Raw genomic sequence first — 23,038 nt, forward strand, 5'->3', positions numbered from 1 at the left:
TTATTTAATACAGTGTATTAAACAGATGAACAATTACCCAAAAGATTGTTCTTGCAATATTATGATGATAAATAATCAAAGACAAATCTATTGGAAGAAGAAGAAAAAAAAAAAAAAAGAAAAAAAAAATTCTTCATAATAAAAAGAATACTTTACAAAATAAATCTTACATTCAAAATGAACAAATGCACTGTTTTTCCCTCTCAAATACTTTAATTCTTCACAAAACAGTAACTCCTATCAGCAAATTGAATTTCCATACATACACAGATCTCAAAGATGGCATCCTCTGTCTGTTAATCATTGTCAGAACACAGTACCAAATAATTACACAAAAAATCCAGAACTGTCAGGTGACCAGAACGGAAAAAGGACACTGGGCTGGTTATTGAGTATATAAGCTACTCAATATACAAGCTAAAAAAATAACTTTTCACCCCATAAATGCTAGCATGTCTAATGCATAAAGATAGCCAGTATGTGGGCTCATGCTAAACTAAATCAGAGTAAGGAATTGTTGTAAACTAAAGCTTTTTGCACCAAGTATATACCTGGATCAGTGCTAACAATAAAGACTTTGAAACCTGAATGGGAAACATTGATATTTATATTATTAATATTAGATATTTTAACATTAAAAGGTCTTTGCATGGTGTAAACAGTAATACTGCATGATGAGTCATTAATGTATCTCATTATGTAAAAGTAAAAATAATTTAAAAAAAATCTCTAATGCTGTTGTGGCTGAATAAGGAGGAATTGGTAGCTTGCATCTCTGTAGTTGCATTTGATACAGAAGGGAATGAGGAAAACAGGCAAAATAAAATACCGAACAATTGCCTGATGTGAGCCACAGACCGTCAAGTGAGAGGGAGAGACCAACAGACTGTCAGTGAGAGGGAGAGACCAACAGACTGTCAGTGAGAGGGAGAGACCAACAGACTGTCAGTGAGAGGGAGAGACCAAAAGACTGTCAGTGAGAGGGAGAGTGCCATAGCTGATATGACACAGCAAAACAAGCAGGGGAAGGATCTGGGCATGAATGTCAGGGAAGGAGAAGGTTAACATTCCCAGTTCAGATGAGAAAGACTGACAGACAGCAGAGTCCAAGTCTCAAGTCACGACTATAAGTGCGGTACAGTGTTGTTTGCACTTTATCAAGACTTCAGCAAAAGACCAAAAAGTTAGATACCGTGATCAAATCAACTGCCAAATTGCAAATCTCAAAAAATGGACTAAACAGACTCATTCACATTAGATAATTATAAATAATTATAAATGGAGAAGCAGTAGAAAGCAAAAGTCAATAGCATCTGCATCCATTTGCCGAATATAACATTCATGTAGTGAGTTTGCACACAATCTAGAACAGCACTGTTGACAGAAAAACAGTCCTTAGGATAATCCAACATCTGACTCCATTTTCAAGAAATGACCAGCAACCAGCAAAAAGAAACAAAAAAATAGTAAAATGATGCTTACAAGAAAAGAATTAAATATTTTAAAAATCATCAATGCACTTCAACCACAGATTCTTTGAGCAGAATGCATTCTGGTCAAATCTTTCCTGTTTATGACCAAACAGATCTGATTCCTAAACCACCTAATCTAACAGTGTTTTATTTAGAATTAAACACTAACAAAAAAAGGCCCAGTTAAGATATACAGTATACTGCAGAGAGAGCAGCAGGTTGCTGGTTGGTTTATAAACAGATGGTCTGTGCAGCCTTAGGTTTGCATGTGTCCTTTTAAAACTCAAGCAGAGGGAAGTATATTCCATTCCCTGTAGACCTGCAGTCTCTGCTTCACACTGCTGTATTCAACTAAAAGAAAGGAGGAGAGTTGTACAGAGGAAGTAGGATGTGACTGGCCATACTCTCACATTCCTGTTCACATCTCTGCCCTGTGATTGGTGTCTTCCTCTGGCTCCTCCTCTTCATCTTCATAGTTCTCCTCCTCATTGGGGCCTTTGTCAGGCTGTCTGTCCTTATGCTCCACCTCCTGCTCTTCTCTGGCATCATCCTACACACACGTGCGCACATGCACACACACACTTTTAATGTGGAATAATAAGGAAAAACATTTGGTCATATCATAGCACAAGCTGTTTCAGCAGACTATCAAATGTCTTTCACATTATGTGTAAACGGGTGAAAAGGAAAGTCTGACATACATTAGAAAACTCTGTTAAGTGCAGGTGTGGAGTGAGGCAGCAGTAACCACAAAAAAAGAGAGGCTGTTTACAGCGAAATCAATAAAACACCTCTGCACCCACACACTAACTGTGCATACACATGAAACACTCGCAAATACATACATACATACATACATACATACATACATACATAACACGTGCACATCCGCACATACTACTTACATACAGGTTAACTTAAACTTGTACATATACACTACTTTCATTTGCGTACCTACATGTGCACATACACGCACTTGCACTATGCTTGTACGTATGTAGGTGAGCACGTTTAAAAAAATTCATTGTGCCCGGAAGGCATTTCATTGTAACAGGAAGGCAGATATTTGAACATGCATACTGCACACTCATGAAAATAAGGTGTCGAGCGGTTTGTTTAATTGTAAACGAGCTATATACCCTTATGGTATAAGAACTTCTGATGAGTTTGTAATGATCACATATGGGGGGGTGTGGTACATGAGTTAGGGCTCGTCCCTCGCAGAGAAGACTAGTTGGGACTGAACGCCCAAAGTGAAGGACGATTGCAAATGGACTAGCAATAAAAGAGGGTTTCCCAGGAACCAGAAAAGAGGTTTTTTTGAACACACGGAAACATCAGGTCATGGGACTTTACTTGGTTCACATCTTCTCCCTCCACGTTCACGTAGTGGATATACACCTAAAGGAGCAGGATATTTATTTTTCCTCTTATTATTGACTATAGACAGAATATTGCCAAGGGATTTACGAACTTCGCTTCCCTGTCTACCAAAGGGGACTGGTGGGGTGAGCAGTGAAGTGGTAAAGAGACCGCCAAGTCTCCTATCTTGATTTACCGTGCTCATTCCTTCCCGGTTATGAACGCTATGTCAAAGTGTTGGTGTTAGATGACCTGATGTGTGAAATGTGGGGAATATTGGTGTAATTCTACTTGGAGTGTTGGTGTATACACACGTTGGGGGAAGGGGAGTAATTAAACATCCTACTTTTCAGCGCTAGTTCGTGTATTTGAAATATGTACAGCACTAGAGTGTAGTCGCACCACCCTGACCTTGTTCGTGTTTGTGAAAGAGTCCTAAGGAAAACAGGGCAAACGTACCAAGTTATGAAAATTTGAAAATTAAGATTGCGGGTTATTGATTGGACATAGCTACTAGATCAATTCCAAAAAGAGAAGCTATTCTGTGCTAAATAAACCCCTGATCCAAACACTGATTAATATGATCCCCTGTCAAAGTGTATTATAGGTGTTTGAGAGTGCTAGTATGAGTCATACAAAATATTGGTGAAACTGCTAGAATATTTCTTCCTTAGTTGTATAATCAGCTGACAATTATTGATGAGCATGCTGTATAGATGTTAAATATCTGCCTTCCTCTTATAATGAAATTACTTTTGGGTGCACTGAAAATTGTTTTACACACACGTGGCCACACATATACACAAAATCTAGTTAAACTCTATGTTTACACACCAGTGAATGAATGTGCAATTGCATGTATATACAAGTGTAAGTTATCATACAGAAATGTAAGTAGTAGGATATTGATATGAAAATGTTTCATATGTATGGGCAAGTAGTCTGCTTAAGTGTTTCACTGATTTCACCCTAAACGGCCCGTCATACAGAAAAACCAATCCCTTGTTCAGTCCTGTGTCACAGCCAGCAGAGTATAGTTAACACAACAGCTTGCCTAAGGTGATGTTCGCACTATTGCCCACATGGATATAGAAGCATGTACATATACTCACACTCACATGCACACGGTGCATGAGAGGCCAGCCGTTTTGGAAAAGGCAAGAGAGCAAAGGAACAGATTAATGGGAGACGTGGGATCGGCACTGGGAAATTAGGTGGAGGGATAGAAATTTGAATCTTCAAAGGCAGAGTGACACAAAGTGTGTCTCCAGATTAATTTCAGTATCCTAGGGGGTAAAACACTGGGCCACAATCAGAAAAAGTGATTAATAGTAGACTTCTTCCTGAGCACTTGTTCACCCGCTGATCTGGCTGGACCTCTTATCCTCCCTCTCCTGATCCTATCCCCTCTTTCTCTCTCTATCCATTGTGTCTCACTTTCACTCACTTTCTTTTCAGTCCTTTCCCTTCTTAAAAATGTGCCTCAGTTAAAATTGTAGGGTCCCTGCTCAAGGTTGTGCTGCTGAATATTTTAGTCAAAAGCTTTGAGAATAAAGGGTTAATCAGGAGAAATATCTGTCTCACCGGTGCCACAGGAGCCCAGCCATTTCTAAAGCCTAGAGATTTCAAATGTCTGGGCATTTCTAAAGCCTGGCTATTTCTATGGCCCAGAATTTTAGAAAAGGCCTTTCTACAGTCCTAATCTCTGCAATCACTGAACTCATAGTTCTCCATAACCTTATTTAAATGGCACCACTGCAGAATCTCCCTTTCAAACTTGTTTGCAAACCTCAGAAAACCAAACTTAGGAAACATAGTGATACATAATACACACCTACAGGAAAGATACTGCATCTCCACAGATGTATGTAAAAGGTTTTTAAAGAGACACATGCATCTCTTGAAGAGGAGATACCAGATTCTCTATAGACGTGGGGATATCTGGATAAGGAGATTCTCCAGACACCTTCACCATAGACGTACCTGCTCTCCATTCTCCTCATTGTAAGGGTCCGCCTCTTCCTCTCCAATCTCTTCTGGCTTCTGCTCCTCAGCCAACTCATCCTGAGCCTGGCAGACAAAGAAGGGCTCAAATTTTTAAAAATATCATTTGTGAGCCTGTGTGTGTGTGCATGCATGCATGCGTGGATGCTTCTTTGAGTGTGTGTGTGGGTCTCACCTCATCGTCTCCCTCTTCCTGATACTGCTCGTCCAAGTTATCTTCCTGCTGGTCTGTGTTTCCTGCCATCTGCACAAATGCACAACACATTTCAGTCTTTTTAACTCTACGACACATTTTCTGTAAATCTCATCAACTCCAATCCTCTGCATTCAAGTTACAGATGAAGCCCTGCCTGACGCAGCTCTGATCTCTCTCTCTGTCTCTGGACTGTGACTCACCACCAGCTGTTCATCAGCAGGAGGCTGATGCTGGTGCTCACTGTGTCTGTCAGGGTGGCCAGGAGGAACGGGCTCTTCATCAGCCTCTGCCTCATGGACCTGCTGCTCAGCCTCCTCAAACTCATCCTCTCCCTGGTTGTTGGGGTCATCTGCTGGATCAACCTCTGCTTCCATGTGGTGCTAAGTGAGGTCAAAGAGAGATGTTCCATCACCACCAACATCGTACTTTTCCGATATGCTGTTTGTAGCCTTTGACTGAAAAGCGCGATCAGATGTTCAGACAATATTCACTGGATATTGAAAGTTTTTTTCCCCGCCTTAGATGATAATGGATTCCACTAATGGACTGATGAAATACACGGTAATTCTGATCTGAGACTCAGACAGTGGTTATTCTTTCTCGTTTTCTGCACATTTTTGAGCTCGTCATGCTCAATACATAAATAGATTGATATAGATATTGAAATAGACTGATAGACAAGAATAGATTGGATGATGACCTGAGAAGAGGTGTCAGAGTCAACTAACAATAATAATACTAATAATAATAATAATACGGTAATTCATTAATTTGAAAGATGATGAGCTGAGATGTCTGACTTAGCATTGTGAGTCCAGGTATGAGACAGCTCCACTGCTGTTGGATCAGGATTTAGGCCTTTTACTGATGCCCTCTAGACTCTTAATACAGCATAGAGCATCTTGACATCAAGGTCATGTATGCCCAAACCATGGTCCTGGTGTCAACCAGCATTGCATTATTTAGTAGTTAGTCTTCTCCAACACTCCCACTGTAAGCTCTTCAAGGGCATATCAATTAACTGAGGAACTGAGTCAGGTGTGTCATGAACAGGGAAAACACTGATCTGTGCAGTGCAGGGGAATTTCAGGACAAGGGGTGGTAGATAGAGCTCAGCAGAAACAGCATCCAAACTGTGATTAGTCCTGCAGACTAGAGTGCACTACTGAAGACCTGCTCCACTGTAGCATGCATGACAGGAGAGGATGGTGCCACCACTGGAGAACATTGTGAACAATTCCCTCTATCCCATATGACATCGGGAAGCACTTTTGACTGAGATTTGACCACATTGCTGTAGGAGGCACCATTGGGGGGATCTTTTCTGTCAGCTGCAATCCAGCTCTACAGTGACTTCCAGCGTATTCGTTTAACCCCCGTATCTAGGTGTGTTTAGTGGGACAGATCAGTGCATAGTCACATATTTTAGTTAAGAACTGAGTGCCCAGGATGAATGTTCGCATTTGTAAGTGTGTGTGTGGTGGGGGTGGGGTGGGGGGGCGCTTAGGTTGGCGGCACACACACAAGAGAGAAAGAAATAATGATCCTACTTCATCCTGAGGCACTTGCTGGTCTCCATCAAACCTCTGCTCTTCATCTTGTAGATCATCACCCTCTTCAGCAAACACAAGGACATGTAGTAATCACAATCATCTCCTAGTTAGTTGATGAGTTCACTGACTCATGTTTGGGACGTACAAAAAAGGCAAAGTAAAGCATGTCTAATTTTGTTTTTGCATTGCAGGTACTGTGATCAAAGGAGAACATACTGTCGCACTACTTTCAAAGCCACATTTCAGTGTAGCCTAACTTAAAAAAAAAATAAAAATCAGTGATCATAATCATCACCTTGACGTACCTGGGCAGTATGTTCTAAAGGTATTTCACAGGTAATAGTTTATGCTCTCAGGCTAATAGGGTCCCTAATAAGTTATGTTAGATTAGCAAAGCTGAATTCTGATCTCAATGACGTCTCCTTAAAATACAAACTAAAACTTGCCTGAAATGTAAGACTTCAGAATTAAAAGTGTTATACTGAAAAATAAGCAAATTAAGGAACTACACAGATAGATCGACAGAAAACCAAAGAAAATTTTGTTGGTAGTGCGAGATAAATCACATAAAGCTCCATTATTCTGGCCTCCTGACATGGTTTAAAATAACCTGCCCTTAATGCCTACATATTCTCCTTTCTCATAGTATCCCCCTCATTCCAAAGAAACATGCAGGGCATTAGGACTGCTCCTTTAGTTGTAGTCAGGAAATATACATACTAAAAAATACTTTCAGGCTTTAGCAACCTTGCAGGTTCTAAATTAATCCATTGGCACCGACACTTCCATGTCGTTTGCACTCTCAGGTATACCCTAATGGGGAAATCATTAATGCAAACCCACAAAACAGATCAAACAGACTGCTTTGCTCATTAGGTTGTCTGAGTAGATCCATGTTAGATGCCCTTGTTGTCTGTATGTGCACAGTGTCATAACCAAAGCTTAGACAAATCACTGACCTGCTTCACCCTCAGCCTGTGGGTGCTCATCACCATGGACAACGCCAGAATCCATGGTGTTATAGTGTTCTCTATTTCTGAAATTATATAAAATTATAAAAGATTTAAAATTTTAAATGCAAGTACAGTAGTCTACAAAATATGTTCCAAACTCCAAATATGTTCCAAGTTATTGAAGAAGTGGACTATATTTTTATATTTTAAAACCTACAAGCTTTATTTCTTTCTGTGTGTTTATCTCTTGTACTTCTTTGAGTCTGTGCATAGCAACTTGTTTTGACACTTTTAATAAGAATGTTCCTGGCGACAGTTAACTAGCAGACAGGTGGACTGCACTTTGGTTTGGAAAAATTAGCTGTTCACCTTGTAATATCCTTGTCCATCTTTGCAATACACTTCTACTGCCTACAACCAACACCCCCCTGCCAACCATGTTTGCCTGTTCATTATTAGTTTGTTACTATAAACCAACATATTCTAAAGTGAATAATGAATGAAGATATTAATGTCTTACTGCAGGTCCTTAGAAAAACCCATGTAATAAGCCCATGGCAAGATGCAACGCAGATGTGTATTTATGCACATGTGTCCCCCTTGCTGGACTGAACCTGTGCAGGTCTTCCCGGAGTTGCTGTTCGCGAAGCTCCGTGTCCCTGTGCTGTTGCTGGTCCCTCTCCCTCTGCTTCTGCTCCTCAGCCAACCGCTGCTGCTCCTGCACCTGCGCGTACAACAACTTCTCCTGCGCCACCCCAGGTGGAGCCTAATGTGGACACACAGAGGCGGCAAGCTAATGCAAGCGGGTCAGCGTCAGCGACGTCGGACAGGCACGCAAAGGAGGGTGGACGCGAGAACCGATTTGAATAATGCGAATGGTTTCAAATTAACCTTCTCTTCGACGTGCTGCCTGTGTTCCACTGCATTCTCGTCCGGCAGGTTCCGTTCCGGACGTTCGTCTGGCTCCTTGGCTTGCTCGTGTTGACCGGGATCCACCTCTTCATCTGCCCCACGTGACCTCGTTTCATCTGCCTTTGCTACCTCCACCTCTGCCCCCTCAGGGTTCTCCTCATGTCGCTGCAGATGGGGGAAAGAAGGTGCATTGGAACCGTGGGAATGTTCCAGGTTTCTAGAAGCTCTGGAGGTTTAGTGTTCCCCTTCAAGTGTGTTGAGGCTCTCGCCGACACTACACGGATTGTGTCAGAAAAGACTAGCGGCAGGTTACCATCTCATGGGAAGGGTACATGCTGACCCTTATTCACTCAGATTGCTGGTTCTGCTTTACTACAAGAGAGTAGAGATCAGCTTGAGAATTGACCATGTCTAAATTTGTAATAACAGAGGAAAACAAGATATAATAGAAGTTGTCAAAAATGTCAGCAAAAATATCCTGCAAACCAGTGGCAACCATATTTACAATATCTGTATGATCCTAAAAAAACAAAACAAAGTATGTCACGCTGCAGCATGCCGTGTTCCCTCAGCGTCTGCAATGCAACTGTGGTGATGAAGTTGTGCTGAAGCTATTCGAAGCTGTGTGTTTCGACCACTGTGGTCTCTCAGGCTGCGGCTATGACCTCACCCGCACACACACTACCCGACAACAAGAGGTTTCCAGCGTGGAGACCCAGAATGGGGTAAGAAGAGCACTGGAAGCAGAATAAAGAAGGAGACACTGAAAATATGTTTCCATGCGTTAGTCATACAATATGTAATTGTTTAAATCCGATGTAATCTTTTTTTTTTTTATTTGTCCCCTTTTACACAAATATAGCTCGTACTTGATGTAGTGTGCAATAATATAACTCAATATATTATATAACTGTACTCTGTATGCGACTCAATTTTGTTTTGTTTTACAGACTTTTTGCATGTAGGTGAAATGTGGAGAGAACATAAAACCACACCAACCACACACATTCTTATAGCATGTTGGGCCCCATGCAAGAACATTTTCACATTTGTATGTTAAATTTTCTCCTCCTTTTGGTATAAAGGCAGTTTGACTCTGCCACAATGGATTCCACAAACTTCATGAGCATAAAATGTCTAAGAGCATGCATTCATAAGAACTACGCATGAGTAATGCAAAAAGTAGCAAAAAAAAAAAAAGTGCAACCTTTGGGCTCTCAGAAATCAGTAGATAAAAAACATAACGCCAGTAGTGACATTACTGAACCCAAGAGTTGCTAAAACCTTTGTTGTTCTCACTGTCACTTAAAGACTCAGGAAGCATATTATACATATTACAAATGCATGTATAACACTAAAATATTATGAATCATTTTATATTAAAAAACAGAACTGAAATGATAAAACAGTCTCATCAGTCCTAGTTGAGAATGGCCTATATGGTCCTGATACTGCAACAAGCAGGCTTGATTGCCAGCCCACTGTTACAGACCTGAGGTCTACTGTGCTACTCAACTAGGAGTTGCAGATTAAGGCACAGACAGGGAGATTTGGAGTAATACCATCACACATGCACCAACCTGCCAACGAAGACACCAACGTTTATCAGGATGAAACGGCAGGGTTAGCAGTGAAAAACTGCACAGACTTCACTGCAGAATAATTCATCCTAGCACTGACTACCTTCAGGTTTTCATGTTATTAAGGTCAATGTAACCTGATCCAACACTGCTTTAACTATGTATAGAATTCCCTCATTGTAGAACAAGATGCAACCGTGGTGTTATGGGAATGGCATCATTTGTGTGAGGTCTATACATTAGAATTTAGGTCTGTGTAGTAACATCTGTTACTCCAAGACAGTAACTATTGTACACTGATCCATGTTTGTTTACAAACATTACAAAAGATGTTTGAGAGAACAACTATGCACACCCCCTTAGAAAAAAAAACATTCCAAAGAAACAAATTCTACTGTACATTTGGCTTGGTAGTTGGTTGCTTAGACTTGAAGAGGGACGAGAAGGTGGAAACACAGAGGGTATGGGAGAGGCATCAGTCCTCGGACTGTTGAGTGTAAACATTACATCACCAAACATAAAGATGAAGCATTATATATCAGAAATTGGCCAATAGTGTCACTCAAACAACAACAAAAAAACCTGTTTTTTTTTTAGGACACACTAACATATTTTGCATTTATACACCTGAGCCCGACAAAGTGACACTCTCGTACAGAAAACATACATTTGGGTTTCCTGGGTCTTAAAGACTGAGATGGAAATGATTTGCTCCATATATGAATTTACAAAAACCTCATGACAAAAACAGGAGCAGATTGAGGGGAAGATGGAGGAAATCAAAATGCATGATGGATAACATTGCACTGTCAGGTGTCTCAATAGAAGACCAGAACCTTGACAGATTGTGGACAGATTGTGATGGCAGAATCATCATCAAACTGTTCGAGGACATACATGAATTTTAAATGTAGGCTAATTTGTCACTTTATATGAAGTTAGAAGGCAGTGTGGCCACGTGCAGCAACAGAGCCTGTCAGGTCTTAGCAGATCAGAAGAGGCATTACTGCAGAGTAAAAAGTCAAATGGTACTGCTGAACAGAATATCTGCAACATGGTTATTCATCAAGTTTAATATTACATTAAAGTTCAAATGCAAATTTCTAAGCTAATGAAATATTTATCATCTACACACTTAAATATATGAAAAATGGTTATCTTTGGGGAAAAGCAGAACATGGCCTGTACACCAGGCCTGGACCACTGGACCATAAAAGAACACTGGTGAATATGGCAAGTTCTGTTAAACCGCTTCCATGAAGAACTGAAGAACTAATTTTCTCATACAAGTAGTTCTTGCACGAGGCCCATTGAGAGACAGAGTTTGGTGGCCAGAGTGAGGTTTGCTGGGGAAGGATGTGGTTTAGAGGAGCATGCTCTGAATTAGGACTGCACAATACACTGAAGTGATTATGATTACCAAATAATGGCCTTTCCAGGAGGCTCCAAAACGAACCCTTTAACAAACCATAGTTTGTGCATGAGATCCCTGACCAAAACTCAGATGTTCCCATGAGCATTTTGTGAGTTTCCGTGAACGACTACATTCACTTGATACAGCAAACAAAATTTTAATCCAAATAATGCAGATCAGCCTTAAACCCAGTCACATCAAGAGTTCACCAATATGTTTTCAATCAATTACAACTTGTATTGCAATGGCAATATATGTAGCAGAGCAGTGTTTCAGTCCAAATGGTGCAACCCTAGTGTGGACTTGGTGATGGAGGTAAAAGGGCTAGGGTTACCCGAGCCACCGCGGCTTGGTGCTGGGCGGGCAGGGCGATGCGGTCACGCCCGGCTGGCTGGGTGTGCAGACCCACTGTGGGTGGCTGCCTCTCCGCTGGCTGCCTCAGACTGGGCATCTTATTCAGAGTCTCCTTCAGATGCTTAAACTCATCCACCTGGACCTACAACAGCAGGGCCCCCGTTAGACACCCACACTCACCTCGCCTGCCGTTGAGAACCAGGGACAAGTTAGTAACAGTAGCATCACCATGCTGCTGAGCAAGAGCTGATTGCAGAGTCTGTGTAGTTGGTATCAGTACACAGACTCCGTAATCTTTGTAGGAAAAGTGACTCAATCACTCATTTATGTTCCTTTTTTCTGTGTCATTGAAGATTCTTTTGCCAAACGTTGCTGCATTGTGTGCTGTTAAGAGTGTACAGCAATCCATTATGATTAGGTCCTGACAAAAATCCTAATAATAAATGACTAATTTACATTGACAGGATTTAGCTGATGCTTTTATCCAAAGCAACTTGCAGTCATGGCTGAGTACAGCTTGAGCAGTTGAGGGTTAAGGGATTTGCTCAGGGGCCCAACAGTGGCAACTTTGCAGTGGTGGGGGTAGAACTGGCAACCTTCTGATTACAAGTTGGGTACCTTTACCACTGAGCTACCACTGCCCCGCCAATGACATTAAATCATTGCACAATGAATGCACACCAACGCACAGAACAAAGGCATACACTGAAAAGATAGTTGAACATGCAGAATGGAGAGCTGGAGGGTTAGGTGAACACAGCGCAGCCTTTAAAACCAAGCAGCCAGGCAGCAGCACAAGAAAAGCCCAAAACTGTCAAGTGTCCATCACGCCAGGCAGGTGGGCAGAAAGATGGCCCAAAGGCAGTAGCACAGGAAATACAGTGAATTTGCAAACACTGTTCTGTGTCTGCTATATACAGACAGTTATAGCAGAACGAAGGGAAAACTATCACCCATTACATGCCCTTATTGCAACAGTGGCTTATTCCGATAGGAAAGGACTCAAGCAGAGGTTACAGGGCTGGATGTTCAGATATGGCATAGTGCTTGAAAAAAAAAAAAAAAAAAATCTTTCAGTAAAGAAGTCCCACGGACTGGGTTAGTATCCCTAAGGCTAGGTTTGTAAAAGCCAGTGTGTCACGTTATCTTACTTATTTATTCATTTATTAGCATTTAAAGTAAACTGTTTTAATATGCATTGAGATACCGTGACCGAAGCTCAAATGAGCTTGTCTAATAAATCTCATTTAAATGCTTACAGCAACTCTCAGAGCTGTTTATACGATAAAACTGTAACGTTCCTAATTCCCTTCCCCATTCCCCTCACTCTTTTATATGGTCCTATAATTTAAAATGTACGCACATACACACGCACACACACACGTCAGCCTATAAGAGTCTCAGGTTCTAACTGTTTTAGATCATATAGAGCCTAAAATTCTCTCAGCTCTACTGGCAGCACACGAGATTCAGAGGCCAACAGAGTGAGACAGGGGGATAGACAAAGAGTAAGTCAAAGACAGAAAGAGAGAAAGACAGCGAGAGAAAGAGAGAAGATGAGAGAAGGAGCAAGAGTCGGAGATAGAGACAAAGAGAAAAAAGAGAGTGCAAATGAGACAATTCGGGGAAAAAAATCAAATAGGACTGGGACTTTTAGAAGCTGCAGGTCATTTCGTTAGCAGGCAGACTAACATGCGTCTGAGGCCGAAATGCAGATGCACGTAGCTCCATGTCTCAGAGGACATGGTCAGAGCTCAGCCATCAGAATGCAGAAGCATGCATGCACACATGCGTGCCCATGCGTGCACATGCGGCACAACCTGGCGCACATATGCCCTGACCTGGGCTGCCGCTAGCGCACTCTTGTGGTCCTCCAGTGTCAGCACAAGCTGTTCATGGGCTGCTTTTAAGTCCTTGTGCTGCAGCTGAAAGGAGGATGGTCACAGGCAAAAGTTCAAAGGCAAGCAACCCGCAAGTCGTCGTTCACAAAACCAGTTCATTTTGAGCATTTGCAGCAGTTAGCACTGTTGGCCACATGGAAACCATGCCACCTAGTGGCTATTTAATGAAAACAGTGAATAAGTACGTATTTCAAAACAGTTTGCGTACTTATGGAAAGGACCTAAATCTACTGCAGTAGATGTAGAGTAGTATGATGACTGTGAAACATGGAGTAGTGAGTTATTCTAATTTAAGTCTACTCATTTTGATGCTAAACTATATTACCCATACTGCATCTGGGCCTTACTCTAGTATCTTGAAGCTGAACATGGATCTCTTGATGAGATTTCCTCAACTGCTTATTCTCCTCCCGCAGATAATGCACACTTTCTGTATGAGGAAAAATAATATTTCAGCATTATAAAATAGATCACCTAGACATGCCATTACACACACACACACACACACACACACACACACACACACACACAATATGAACTGTGGTAGCACGCATACCTCATAGGCATTAGATGGAAGCATAATAATAAGCACTGCTGGGGTAAATGGGGAGAACAGTACAAATGCTAGTCTACACACAGCCTCTAGAAAACAGCGAACAGGTACCAAAGAGTAGTGAAAGGGAGAGCTGAACTGATACCTTTCAGTTTGGAGATCTCCAGCTCTTTGGTCTGCTGCAGGTGATCGAACCTCTGCTCGTGTTCGTTCAGGACCTTGCTGTGATCTTGGTCCTGGGCCTGATGCTGTTCCTGCAACTCGTAGTACTGCTTCTTTAGGTCATCATGCTGGTTCTGGGAGGATGCAGGCAACCAGAAAAAAGGACCAAGGCCATATTTAAATATATTTTGCTTCTAATGGTCTTTTCATACACACAACTAAAATCACACGTCATTAAAAAGGTGAACTGGTGCAATACATCAGAGCCTTCATAGAAAAATGAAAGTCATAGAAAAATGGTCCACAGCCTTCATATTAGACAAAAGGGAACAATCCATTTAACACCATGCCATACTGACCTTAAGCATCTGATGCTGAGAGTGCAGGGAGTTGAACTTGTTTTGGCCATCTTGCTGTTGAGAAACAACAAACAAACAAACAAACAAACAAACAAACCATCAAACAGGCCACTGTCTTCGCTGATCACTGTGCACTTTGGCCATCATCCTAACTAATGAAAGCCATGAGCAGCAGCATTCAGTCACAGGTTGTGAACCACAGCGTGTGCTGACGAGGCAGGTCCCAGCCTGTAGGAGCCCATGAAGCCAGACAGACGCAACCATGGAGACATTCACGCAAACGTGCAGCTAACACGGTCAAGCAGACAGCCAAAGTGCAGCCATGAAGCCAGACAATTAAACATGCAAACACAACCACAGACAGGCACAAATCCAACACAGCCCAGCACACAAGCAGTCAAGCAAACACGCACACACTGCCACGCGGAGAAACAGCCAAGATGGCATGTGCCAGCATCCCACTTACATGGGACATAGAAGAAGCCCTCTATGGGCTTAAATTGTTGTTGATTGTTACAAATGTTTGGTTAAAGACCACTGAACACGAGATCCTGGAACCCAAAGCCCACTTTATAGCATCGTTTCTGTATGGTCTGTTTTCAAAAAAGAAAATCAGAGTATGTGGCTCTACAGCATAAGGACGGAGCACGAGCAGTCACTCCCGCACAACAATACCAGCCTGGCTGCAGATGGTAGAGTACAAAAACTCATGCAAACACGCTCACCGCAAACACGCATCAGCCTCCCTCACCTTCTCCTTATTGACTGACTGCTGAGACTCTAGTTTAAACAGCAGGAAGTCTGAAAGACAGAAAACAAAATCCAATCACCTCCAGACTCAGACACAGGACACTGTACTTTGTCCAGGTTATTGCAGTGCTGTGAAATTCAATATTATATATTTTGCACTAATTGTACTCTGAGAAATCTTATATTAGTAATGTGTAATAACATAACATAACACAGGTCTTAAAAATAAAGGTAGCAGAGTAATACAGTAGTAGTGTCACAGGTCTGAAGGAGTCAGACTTACCTTCTTTGGCTTTCTTGTGCTCCAGGCGCTCTTTCTGCAGAGACTTCTCCAGCCGGGATCGATGCTCATATACAACTAAGAAGAGATCAACGTTAAGGAGTGAATAGTGATTCAGAAAAGCAGAAACTCACAAAGTGCACACAAGCAAATGCATGACAAGGCAAATGTAAATAAGATATGACTTTAGCATACCCTTCCCAGCCTGGGTTAAGACCACCTCTACATCTAGCGCACTGTGCTATTTGAAAAGCGACACGCATATGAACGCATACACACAAGAGGGAGGACTCTCTACCACCAAGTGTCACCTTCATTCCCTCTTTAATGTGTGTCTAACAGCATGCCTGGCTCTGTCATCTAGCCGGGCTCTAATGTACACTGCACCCTACCTTTTCCTTTGTAATACGAGGAGTAAATGTACCATGACCTTCCCAACCCCCGCAGACTACACTCACCCCCCAACTCTACAGCCTCACACATACTCTCCACATAGTTTACTGGTAACAATGACGAGCAGGGTTTTCTCAATCCTTGTGCTGAAGTAGCTATGCAATGTGAATCCTTGCAAATCCCTCAATCATTATTACTTCCTATTGTAATAGGACAGGTCACACAATGCTGAGCACTATACTAAGACAAACGACATTCCAAAAGGGGATCGCCAACATGGTTCATATAATTGAGCTTTTCCCAACAGACACCCACTTCTTCCTGCTCTTTCCCACTAGTTCATTACATATTCAAATATTACTACACCCTGGACAGATTGCCATATGGGCAGAGAAAACAGCATGCATCACCCTTAGGCGACACATATACTCCATTTGAGCACAAGTTTCCAAACAGCCCCTACTACTAAACATCTTAATACATTCACATGCCATAGGATGCAGCATCTATGATACATTATAGGTTAGGCATTATATAATACATATCAACTAATACTTACATGAAATATCAAGGTTTTCACACATAATATTTTCATAATATTATCATATTTCATAATATTATTTTCATATTTGCTTTCAAGATAAACAGCTGAAGCCCAGAATTGTGTTGGGGGTGAGATGCTCCCCTAACAAGTCAACCAGCCAAGAAACAAGAGCATACATTGAAACAGCATTCCAGATGGGTGCCTCATGAAGCTGGTTGATCTAAAGTATACAATAGTTTTGATATATTTTAAACTGTATTGATCACCCCATAATTCCATGCATTTCAGGCTTTGTCCTGTTGCATCATTAAAATTCTAAAATGTGGAAAATGGTAAAAATGAGGAAACAGCAAGTATGTCCATACTTTTGACTGGTATGGTATACAAACATGTATAAAAGGGAGCATGTATAAAGATTTCTGTCATTCTAACTGCCCAAAGAATTCTCTTTCTGCATTTCAGCATTTTGTATTATATTGTTAAACCTCAGTGCTGGGGAGCTCCGAGGAAACCCGCCCAAGGTCCTGGCTGACAGGGCAAGATCTTTTGGTGATTCTCATCCACAGCAGGGCATCTATGGTAGCACAACACATCAAGTTATCTTCTTTTCCCATATGTTTCAATGCAGAGCTTCACCAAGTTGACAAGGGCATTTGGTCAGTCACAGAGAAAGAGTAGTTAGGGCCTTTGTGTGTTGAGCTGGGGGTTGCAGAAAATACTATGAATGAAGCACATATGAGCTGTATTGTACAGCGGACACCTAAAGCAGAGTGCATTAGCTACAGCTAACATTGACAGTAGGGCTGGGTACAAAATATGGATACAGCAATCTATCATGAATACACTCTGACAGATACAGATATGGCTGTATTGATATTTATGAATGTTTACATTCTTTACCGAGTGTGAAACATGTGCCTTCGAGTGTATTTAAAGGAAGCAGGTGCATCTAGCAGGAAGCAGCTTAAAAAGAAAAATATCTGTGGCTTTAGCTGGGGGAAAAAGTCAGCACATTTGGCAAGGAAAAACCATGAAAAAACAGCTTCAGCCTGCCTCTTCAAAATTTAAATCCGATATTTAAGTAAATATGGGAGGGAAAATGTTAATTTAAGTTACTTGCAAGTGTTTCAACATTTGGGAGTTCTAACAATATTCCAAGTTAAATCCCTTCCTGTTAGTGGGAGGGTTAGAAGCCATTGGTGTCACATATTCCCCTTCCTGGCATCACGGTTCCCACGGCAACACCACTATGTTTATTGACTTCCTTGTTTTGGTTTCATTCTGTTCCACATCCTTGTTAGTTCCATTACCCATTATTGCCCTTTACCTGCATCTTGTCAGTCATCGTTAGTCTTTATATTCAAACCCCGTGTTTCTATGTAGTCTTTGCAAAGTCTCGTCATCATTTTGGTATGTTTCTGAGCCTTTGTTTATTGCTGTCTGGTTTATTGGATCTCCGCCTGTTTTTGAGTTACCATCTTTGAGATTGGTAGCTTTGCTTGTCAAATTTCCTTTTCCTCCAACAGGAGGCAGTTCTTGGCCATATTAAGTGGTGAAAAGCACCACTCTCTAGAGAGTCTGGCAATGTGATACTACAGAAGGCCTGGATTAACTGGATCACATACATTAGATTAGAGTTGCAATGATAATCTGCACTGCACTTCTGAGTATCACCAATGCCCTAGAGCAGATGCCTTACCGAGGTGCATTTCTCAACCAGACAATCCACATGTTTGCTCTACCCTAATCTTAAGAGCTTGGATCTGGTGTGGGAGCTGGGATAGAACACAAACATGTACCGTGTGATGGGTCCAAAGAGGGAGAACCATTGCTCTAAAGCACCACCATTTGGGCATTTGGGCTTGTTGGTATTGACTGGGGAATGTTGGGTCAGTGCGCTCTGGCTATAAAAGGTTCCAAGGTTATCTAGAATGAAGAAACAAACTTCCATCAAGCTGGACTGTCAAGCTTGAAAACCATCTTGGGATAAGTCAGTCCATCTGATTAGCAAATGGGACCAAAAGAAGCGCTGACCCCAACTATCTGAACACAGCTCACAATGACCCACACTGCTTGCTAACTCTGAACATGACCGTGTGTACACAAAATATGAGTGCTTTAATATCAGGACACTAAAAATGTTCATCATGTAACATACACCCAGTGCATGATTTAACAGTTAATCATGAAGGAAAACAAATGGTACTTAAAAGAGAAGTAGGGAGAATGAAAGAACAAGAGAGGGAGAGATGGTGTCAGTAAACTAGTGCTCAATGATCGGACCTGCCCGGGGGGGGGGGGGGGGTGAAGGAATCATAAGGCATTAATAATCAATCCCAGTGAGAATGATATAAGCACACTTGAGCAGTCCATATAGACTCCGCAGCTTTACGTCTGGCACCCCATCACCCCCAACATCACTCCTAAAAAAAACCACTATACGACTGGTTTAAATTTATATGTTGTCATTCGAAAGTAAATGGAAAAAGACATGTAATCCAGGTACTTACAGATCCAGTCCTGGACACACTGCGTTTTTCATGCTTCCCCTTCTGACACACCTGAGTCAATTTAGCACCCGATTATCAGGTTCCTCCTGAGTTTACTCTAGCACAGGAAGTCAAACTCCAGTCCTGCAGGACCAACTCTTCGGGCACAGGCTCTACAAGGCCACGACACAGCAGAGTTTAGCATTTACTCTGTTCTAACACACCTAGTTAAGGGTTTGGTCATTAGTTAACGGAATGAATCAGGTGCGTTAATTCAGGGGAAACACTACAGAGCAGTGCTCTACAGTCACTCGCTAACTACTTAATAGAACTCCGTGTGCCCACAACAGTTGTATTGGTTAAATGCAGCATTGAGGGCCACTCTGCCTCTAACAGCCTGAGCATTTGATGGATGTTGAAAGCAAGTTTCCATTTGCTGATGAACACAGGAATAAGAATAATTTGACAAGGAAGAATTGGAATAGATAAGGAGTGACCCATGAACCAAAGCTTAAAGCTACAACTCAAACTTCAACCTTTCTTTACATTTTCAGAATTTAAAAGCTGAGGGGTAAGTAAATAAAGACACCATCAATTCATGCAGACAATCAAAGCATATCCTACATTTCTCAACTCTTCAAAAACCTAAAAACGCGAGAGTTAAATGCCATGTTGCCAATAACAGATGACATCCCCATGTCATTCAGTGCAGGGAGACATGCGTGCAGATACTCCACAGCCCAGATCACTCTGAAGGAGAATTTTACCAATGGTCAAATGACTTGGGAATGAATAGATGGCACAAAATGATTCATCAGAGCCTAAGAAATGCTTCCTTTCCACTTCCTTCCAGCCTTGCAAAGTACCAGAACTACTGCGAGGCTTTGCGGTGTACAACTCTGCCCCTTTTGCACTGAACATGCCCACATAGGTGCATGCTTTTAACCAGTACAAAGTCTGCTGCTAGAAGGAGCACAAGAACAGCAGAAGAGCAAAGCATCAGCATCTGTAGCAGCTGTGGTTGGAGGTCTGTGAAGCCAGGACAGTCTTTGATACCACATCAATGGGAGTAGTAAGTAAGCCAGGCCAGCTGCTCCTGAAAGCTGAGTCACATTTCTAGCACCACCAGAGCAGGCACCACAGGTTGATAAACTCTGCCAACTAAGCCTATTAAGATATAATGCCCTAAACAAAGTAGGTGAGACAAAACAAAATGTTTGTGACAGAACATTTGCCTGTGAGTATACTGAGCAAAGCTGTAACATATTTGAAAGAGGACAGCAGATAAGCACAAAACATCATGTAGCAGCAGTGCAAGCCATCGCTCGCCCACAGCTCTTCTTACAGAGGCCTCATTCTCAGGTGTCTGTTCCCAGCGGCTAGCCCCTTCACTCAGAATAGAGAACTCTAAAGAGCAAAGGAGTGAACAAGAGTGCACTTTTCTGAAGTATAGTTACAGTTTTGGGGGGCAAGTATAGGTGCACATGAGCAAGAGAAAAAGAGTATGTAAAGGACTGTTCTCTACATACTGGCACTGCAATCGGGCCCTGAATGATTACATATACAGGGCTAAACATGTAATATGACATTTGTCAGCATTATATTTGTCAAAATTATGTTGGGTGCATCAAAGGTTCACTGCTGTCTTTAATACATCACAAAACATATTATAGTCCCAATATTTAACAAGAGTATTGCAATAAGGCACCCCTCACCCTATTGTGAAACCCTACATTACAAGTAACTGTCAGTTAGTCTAAAATCACTAAGCCAAAGATGAAGTGAACTAGACTATGCACATTACTATTCAGACGCAGAGGGAGCGTGTCAGTTTAAAAGACACGGCATGGTATCCTGTCCATCAAGTTCCTCTTATTATGTTGCCTACATCAGTTTCTCAGCCCAATCTTCTGGGCCTGCCAGATGGTCCACATTTTTCTACTAATCCATTAGTACACCTGTAGCCGGTATTAAGCATTCTTCAACTTTAAGGTGTATAGGGAGCCAGGTCAAAACTAAAAATGAGGAAGCACTGGTGGGGTCCAAGGACATGGCTAAACAACAATGGACTACCCTACCTGGAGGAATTATAGGAACAACAAATTCATGCAGTACATTTTTAGTTTATTAGTGAGAATCACCACCGCCACCTCCCCCACCACACACAAGCACATTTTCTCTAATCTCGGTAAAATACATAATAAACTAGCGGCCAAGAGCCAACACATGGTGTACGGTTAACTAACAACAAATAATGGGGAAATGCGTTTGGTTTTGTTGCTCGAAGTACAGTAGAAAAAAAATCCTACAGGAAATCCTTTCCTGGGGGCAAGAACCTAAACTGTAACAAGAAGCCAGGATTAAGATCACGGAACTTTACAAGCAATGTTTCAAAACGACGAAATAATGCTCCAAAACTTAATCAAAACACATCTTCCAATAGTTTCACGTTTTTCCATTCTTAATGCTCTCGTTAACGTGATACTTCCGAATATTAATACCTTGAAGCTGAGCCGACAGGGACTCCTGATGCTGTTGGTACTTTAATGCCATAGCCTCCGTCCTCTTCAGCTGCTTATGCATTTCGTACGACACCATGCCGCCGTATATTAGTCCAAAAACTACTGTGATGAACAAAAGCGACTGGAAAATCTTTCGCTGTTTTCTAGAGCATACCCCGTTGCCCATGTTGGATCGCCTTACAAACCCCGCTGACTGCGCGGTCAACTGCCGAGATTCCCAAACTTTTGGATCCACCAAACTTTCCACTTGGCTTTTAAGTACTGGGATAAATCGTTCCACTCCGATCTCCCTCATTAAATTATGGGATTTGAACCAAATTGGACAAAATCCTCTGCGTGCATGACACGTCCTTTATTAGGATGCAGAAAAAAAACTCCAACACAACCCAACTTACATGGACTTCTCTCAACTTGTGAAATATCTAAAGGCTGCAACAGTTTTAAAATATATCAGCTTTTGGTTCTCGTTAGAGTCTATAACCAGCATAGCACTACGTCTTGCAAATAAGCTTAACGATAAATCTCGATTTCATTTTAGATTAAGAGGCCTTAAACCGTAAACAGCACTTTTAATTTTAGTTACGTGTCACCTAGCTGCGGTAGCCGCCCAGCAGCGAACCTGGAGGAAGTCCTTCCTTGCTTAAAAAAAAGTACTCCTGACAAAAAGGTCCAGCACGATTGGTCGGGGTTTGCTCCGTCAGAAAAAAAAAGTTTTTTATTATGTTTGTTGGAGTAGGGTGTATAGCAAGTCCTCCCCTTCCCTAGGGCCTGCAGGCGTGGTTATTACTGCTCCATCGCAAAACTGTTTCGTCAAAACTGTTTCGTCAAAACCTTTTTAAAACCGTAAAGCCCGAATAAAACTTTCAAAACATAGCATTGTTGTTGATGATGATGATGCTAGTAAATTTTAAGAAAATATTTGACTATTAAAACCTATTTGAGTTTAGGTAATCCTCTAACACACTTTTAGTGTTAGTTTGTACGTGACTGAATTGCATCAGTAAAATTGTTCTATCTGTAAAAAACAAAGTGATCTTTGCGCAGATGTTTTTCTATATTACCCGCGTTATTTGCATCCACTGACGTAGTACCCAGACAAACTGCTAACACATCACGAATTACATCCAACGAATTTTATGTCTATGTAGGCCTACATGAACCTACTTAGATTTCAAGATCCCTTGCAATGTATATTCCTTTCCAAATATAGTAGTATTTTTATACATGTAAAAAGCGAGTAAAATGATCATTATTAATTCAGATGAACAATTAAAGGTAAACTGAA

General features: G+C 41.6%; 1 protein-coding gene across 3 annotated transcripts; it reads right to left on the bottom strand.

The window, feature by feature from the left end:
* golim4a (golgi integral membrane protein 4a) lies at nt 1-22,504 on the bottom strand. Of its 3 annotated transcripts, XM_027026800.3 has the most exons (16): nt 21,733-22,504; nt 15,809-15,883; nt 15,527-15,576; nt 14,776-14,829; nt 14,400-14,550; nt 14,049-14,131; nt 13,642-13,725; nt 11,781-11,942; nt 8,432-8,617; nt 8,155-8,306; nt 7,547-7,623; nt 6,585-6,649; nt 5,235-5,414; nt 5,014-5,082; nt 4,818-4,904; nt 1-2,022 (listed from the first exon to the last, which is right to left on the bottom strand). In XM_027026800.3, the coding sequence occupies exons 1-16, from the start codon at nt 22,046-22,048 to the stop codon at nt 1,891-1,893; spliced, it is 1,923 nt and encodes a 640-aa protein (XP_026882601.2). In that variant the 5' UTR covers nt 22,049-22,504; the 3' UTR covers nt 1-1,890. The 3 variants fall into 3 exon arrangements, with proteins under 3 accessions (XP_026882601.2, XP_026882602.2, XP_081571995.1); XM_027026801.3 differs by lacking the exon at nt 11,781-11,942; XM_081715869.1 differs by lacking the exons at nt 11,781-11,942; nt 13,642-13,725.
* Between the last annotated feature and the right edge of the window lie 534 nt (nt 22,505-23,038).

Source organism: Electrophorus electricus, chromosome 6 (genome assembly GCF_041902795.1).
Source record: "Electrophorus electricus isolate QZ-2024a chromosome 6, ASM4190279v1, whole genome shotgun sequence".
Classification (NCBI taxonomy): domain Eukaryota; kingdom Metazoa; phylum Chordata; class Actinopteri; order Gymnotiformes; family Gymnotidae; genus Electrophorus; species Electrophorus electricus.

What these genes read in the sequence shown, in the direction of transcription:
- golim4a (XM_027026800.3), bottom strand. Translation starts at nt 22,048, where the DNA reads ATGAGGGAGATCGGAGTGGAACGATTTATCCCAGTACTTAAAAGCCAA. An exon ending in TTCAGCTTCAAGATACTAGA is followed by an intron (nt 13,726 to 14,048) that starts GTAAGGCCCAGA and finishes TCCTCCTTTCAG; the next exon opens with CTGCAGCACAAGGACTTAAA. An exon ending in ACAGGCTGAGGGTGAAGCAG is followed by an intron (nt 6,650 to 7,546) that starts GTCAGTGATTTG and finishes TGTTTGCTGAAG; the next exon opens with AGGGTGATGATCTACAAGAT.